Genomic DNA, 5,253 nt, shown 5'->3' on the forward strand with positions numbered 1-5,253 from the left:
ACTTCTATTACTGTGCTGAAGCTTCAAAGATGCCATTCAATTCCATTAGGAGGCAACCTATTGAAAGAAACAACCTTTTAAAAGACTATTATTGCAACATTTCTTATTATTTCCTGTGTAGTTTACAGTGCCAGGAAAATGCTTTCTCAGTTCCAAAGATCAGTATCTCTTCTAGAAACATGGTTGATCCCATCTGCTCTTTGATGCTAAGCTGTATTCAGTAAAAATGCATCAATACGTTGTTCCTTTGATATCATCAGTGAAGAGATGAAAGTTCTAACTAAAATCTTGTGTAGGCATCTGCAGCAACTGTGTGCCTCATTACTATCCTGAGATGGTGAGGGTAACTAAGACCAGAAGGCCTTCTGAGGGCCAAAGTCTGCAATACTTTTAAAAATGTTTTGGTTCCCCCAACCCAATTGGCTTTCACCTCAGGGCTCATCTGATATGATGGTATTCCTGAGTCCACCACGGAGATACCTCTGCCATTTTAGGGATGAAATACCCTGTGTGTACAAATGCCACAGTGGCGCCAGTCCTGATTGGGACCACAGCATGGGGAGAGAGATGCCTGTTTTCTCCTCCCATGTGCTGTTTTCAAGATTTGGGGGTTTGTGCTCTCGAAAACAGCAAGGTGGTAGGAACAGGGACCCATCCCCGCTATGCTGGGAATTTAAAGAACCCAGGGCACAGATTGTTATAATGATACAGCAATACTCAGTTGATGACTTTAAAACGCCCTTCCCAGCAGAGGAGGAGGAAATGGCCCATGCAAGGGACAGGGGCAGAGAAACCATGGAGAAACCTGCCATGTAGAAGCCTTATTGCTGCTGTGTTATATTGGTAGCTGCAGCAGCAACTGAGAAACTACACATGGCAGCCCCCACAGGGAAAACCCCATTAAGTGAGTCAAGCAACCACGCAACTTTCCAAGTGATCAACAGTCCAATTATTATTCATGTTTTCTCAGAAGTTACCTCTACTGAGTTCAAGGGCATTTATTCACAAGCAAATATCCATATGACTACAACCATACAGTAGATACCTGCCTACTTTTCCCCCACAGCTGCAGTTTACCTGCTGCCATATGGCATGCAGTATCATTATGGGAAATATTTCTATGCTTAACTAATTTCAGGCACTTGTCTCTTCAATCTGGGCTCAACCAAAGCTATTTCGAATTATGAATCAAAGCCATTACTTTCCCAATTTCTGCAGTGCTACCAGATTACAATTTAAAGCATTTTTATTGTACTGTTTTCTAGAAAGAAACATTACAATGCTCATAATGATGGTATTTTATTACTCTGAACAAGGCAGAAACGGCAGCAACTGCAAACCTATAACCTATTATTTTAGGTCCCAATTTATTAATACTGTAGTTGCACATTTGTGGATTGGGGTACAACATTCACTACAGTAACAAAAATGCAAACTATGCACATCAAACTAGTATGCACCTAGAAGTGGAATTTATACATGCTTTACTCTGTGCCTATGATATATATATATATTTTAACAAATACAAATACAATACCTTTATTGGCATAAGAGATAAAACACAACGTGCAGCATAAAGCCTCAAGATAGTGGGGTGTGTGTGTGTAGCACATTCCGAATTGCCTTAATATGAGCCTCTCCTCCTAGATATCTCATTAAAAAAAATTGCTACAGGTTCAAGAATTTCTATATTATGAGAAGACAATAAAGATATGATTTTATACTCATCAGATTATCCCAAAAGGGGGTCCATCACCGGTTCAATGTAAGCAACATGGATGTCATAGTAGAAATTTGCAGTACAAAAGCACATGTCCAATAGATTCAATTTCCCCCCATCCCGCATGGGGACAATCTATCTTTGTAGGGAATTTTCTTGAACCTACCTGATAAAACAGGGAAGAACGTCGAACCGAGCTAGCATGAAAGCCCTACGAAGATGGGGCTGAATCAGTTTTGCCAGATATCATGAGGAAATGTGGCTGAAAGAGAGTCCCATACTCAAGGGAGAGCAATGTCTGTGCCCAAGGGTCATTTCGTAGAAAAAGAGGTGCAGGAGCTCATTAGCATAACTCATTAGCATATGCCACACCCCCTTACATCACCAGAAGTGTGTCAGAAGGCAACACCCACCGCTCAGGCACCACTGGACTGTTTTGGATTGCTAGCTATGGGGGGGGGGGAACGTGCAGATCTGTCCTCACAGAGGGAGAGCTTGTACCTGAATAAAACCTGGTCTTAAAGGTACCACTGGACTGTTTTGGGCCAGGGGGCTCTGCAACTTACCTGGCTGCTTCTTGCTCTGACTGAGGGCTGCTGGGAGCAGGGGGTGGGGCTTGTTGTATGTGCCCACCCCCTGGGCTATTTACTGCCGGAGCTCCGTTCCTGTGTGCTCCTGCAGGAAATGACCCCTGTCTGTGCCCAAGTCTTCTCAGATCTTGCGCCTCTGTATCAAGAAGTCTTTGTTTGAGTGAGGAAAAAACCTTCTGCTCAGACAGAAGTACCAAATCATCAAAACTAAAGTCAATTATAGAATTTTTTTTCTCTATATGAATCAACCAAGTCAATAGATGGGATTCTGTTAACATGTGTACCACAAGACTGTTTGGGGCACATCTAAAATGAAGGCGCAGCCAAAATTTAAAGGTTATGGTCCATGCCATAGTGATTAACCGTCTTTGGGTTGTCTCCAGGCACATAGCTGCATATGGTACGCAGGCTGGTAGCCCCAAGATTTTCTTCAGGAACTTTGATTGAACACATTCTACAGCTTCATTGCAAGCTGAGACCCAGATTGGGATACCGTAAAGCAGTTTGGCAGGTATTTTCTGGTTAAATACTTTAAGAGCAGTGGGAATATATTGATGCCCTTTGGTGTAAAAGAAACGGGCAATAGCAAGGGCATTATTAGTTGATGACTTGACTGCTTCTTTGATAAGTATAGCCCAACTGTTAGTATAATGGAAATAAATGGACCAGTCAATCTTACTCATTCTAACCTACCTTCCAGGGCTGTTGTGAGGACAAAATTGACTGAATTATGTATGCCACCCTGAACTCCATACAGAAAGGGGATGATAGAGATATACAGATCCTCACACATTTTTACTAGTACCAAAATTTGTTACCATTCAGTATCTGTTTTCTCCCCCTCAGATTAACATTTTTACCCCATATTTTTGCACATCATATTATTTCCTCAGACAGAGAAAGGCATAATCATAAAAGAAAGTCTCTTGAGTGCATTCTCTTTAATTGCTGAGAATTATTAGAACATACCTTTATCCCCCCCCCCTTTCCTTTTAGTCCTTTTCCCTAGAGAGCCAGTTTGATGCAGTGGTTAGGAGCACGGACTCCTAATCTGGGGAACCGGATTTGATTTCCCAGTCCTTCACCTGCAGCTGCTGGTATGACCTTGGGTCAGTCACAAGTTTTTTCAGAGCTGTTCTCTCGAGGGCAGTTCTCGAGAGAGCTCTCTCAGCCCCATCTACCTCACAGGGTGTCTGTTGTGGGGAGGGGAAAGGAAAGGGATTGTAAGCCACTCTGAGACTCCTTCAGGTAGTGAAGGGTGGGGTACAAATCCAGTCTCCTCTTCTTTTTCCTGGCTCCAAACAAAAGCATAGGTTCTTAGGCATTTTCTCCCCCAACTCTATCTTCTCCCAACACCTTCCTTTCCTGCCATATTTTACTATCTCTGGAAGAGGTTTCTGTGTGGTCCTTCCTTCCTCAGACACCTTACCTCACCTGCAGCAAATGCCCTGAACGCCCTTCTCATCAGCACCCTTGGCTGCCTATATAATAGGTATAGTTGCCAACTTCCAGGTGGGACCTGATCTCCAGGTGACAGAGATCCATTATCCTGGAGAAAATGGCTGCTCTGCAGGGTAGACTCTATTTATGGCATTATATATGCCCCACGGAGGTGTGTCCCTCAGCCTCCACCCCCCCACTGCCTATATAATAGGTATAGTTGCCAACTTCCAGGTGGGACCTGATCTCCAGGTGACAGAGATCCATTATCCTGGAGAAAATGGCTGCTCTGCAGGGTAGACTCTATTTATGGCATTATATATGCCCCACGGAGGTGTGTCCCTCAGCCTCCACCCCCCCCCAAACCCCCATGTATTTCCCAACCTAGAGTTGACAGCCCCAGTAACAGGCAGACACAGGATGTCTCCACTTTTTGCAGCTGTGAAGGAACCACCCCTACTAAGGAGACGCAATTAAAATCTCAGGAGTGCTTTCGGGAGCCCCTCCCCGGTAAATCTCCATGCCTGCAGTATAAGAGGTTCAACCACTGGGTGATGCCATCAGGGAAAGCTAATGGCAGCTACCCCATCCTCATCCGAAGGGGCTTAGACCTCACGCCGTCAAGCTTCTCCTGGTCCTTCCTTCAGAGTCATCCATCTCTCCTCACCCCCAGCTGATTTCCCTTTCGGTCCGAATGGGCGGCTGGAGGCTACTCCCCTCCCACCCTCGAGGGCTGTCTCGCTGGAGAGCCGCCAGTGCCAGAGCTCTCCGCCTTCCCCGCGGTTTGTGTGCCTCCTGCCTCCCTCGAGCATCGAGTGGGCTGCCGGTCCCTCCCTGCCCGTCTCCTCCTAGCTACCTTGGCCAGGTATATGATCGAGGTAGGGCTTGGAACGAGGCCAGGAGCGGAGGCTTTAAAGGCGAGCCCTCGCCGCCCTTTCCGTCCCACTCCATCCAGCACTTGCCCAAGCAGCGCCTGAGACACCATCCACGGGGCACACACCAAATGGGTACGTCTCAGGAGGACTGGCTGGAGCGCGCCCGTGGGGCAAGACGGCGCCCGTGGGGCGTGAAGGTGGATGGCCAGTTAGCAGGAGGGGCTTCTCGCAGGGTGGTGACCATTCGGTCCCAGCAGGGCTCAGGCGAATCTTGGCATTGCCTTGGCTGGGTGCCTTACCCCCCTAGCAAGCAGATGTTTGGAAGGGGGAGGGGGATTTCTGATGCGAGGATCAGGCAGCGCAGGGGGCAGCCTGCTTTGGGGGTTGCTGCACCTAATTGGCGGGCAGTGGCGGGTGGGAGGAGGAAACCCTGCGCCTCGCTCGGGGGCTGCCGGGAAACCAGAGCGCGGGCTTTCCGGGCCAGACCGCCTCCTTGCTGCTCTGCCTGGTGTGAAAGGCGTCTGCTTGCCTCGCTCCCGAGGCGTCGCTTTCCTGGCAGGATTTCTTCGACGACTGGCAGCCTCTTCTCCCCTCGGGGCTTTTGGAGCTTTGGTCGTTGCAGGAATCA

The 5,253-nt window shown here is 47.5% G+C and overlaps 1 protein-coding gene across 1 annotated transcript in view; it reads left to right on the forward strand.

Annotated features, from left to right (window-relative positions):
* The first annotated feature begins 4,706 nt into the window (after nt 1–4,706).
* The window catches only part of SLC15A1 (solute carrier family 15 (oligopeptide transporter), member 1), a 48,985-nt gene continuing 48,438 nt past the window's right edge, over nt 4,707–5,253 (forward strand). The window contains exon 1 of the mRNA XM_015415103.1: nt 4,707–4,757. Coding sequence (XP_015270589.1) covers nt 4,754–4,757 — 4 coding nt within the window. The 5' untranslated portion in view covers nt 4,707–4,753. The remainder of the gene's footprint in view (nt 4,758–5,253) is intronic.

The sequence above is a fragment of the Gekko japonicus genome, unplaced genomic scaffold (genome assembly GCF_001447785.1).
Source record: "Gekko japonicus isolate JY-2015 unplaced genomic scaffold, Gekko_japonicus_V1.1 scaffold52, whole genome shotgun sequence".
NCBI classification, from domain to species: Eukaryota; Metazoa; Chordata; class Lepidosauria; order Squamata; family Gekkonidae; genus Gekko; species Gekko japonicus.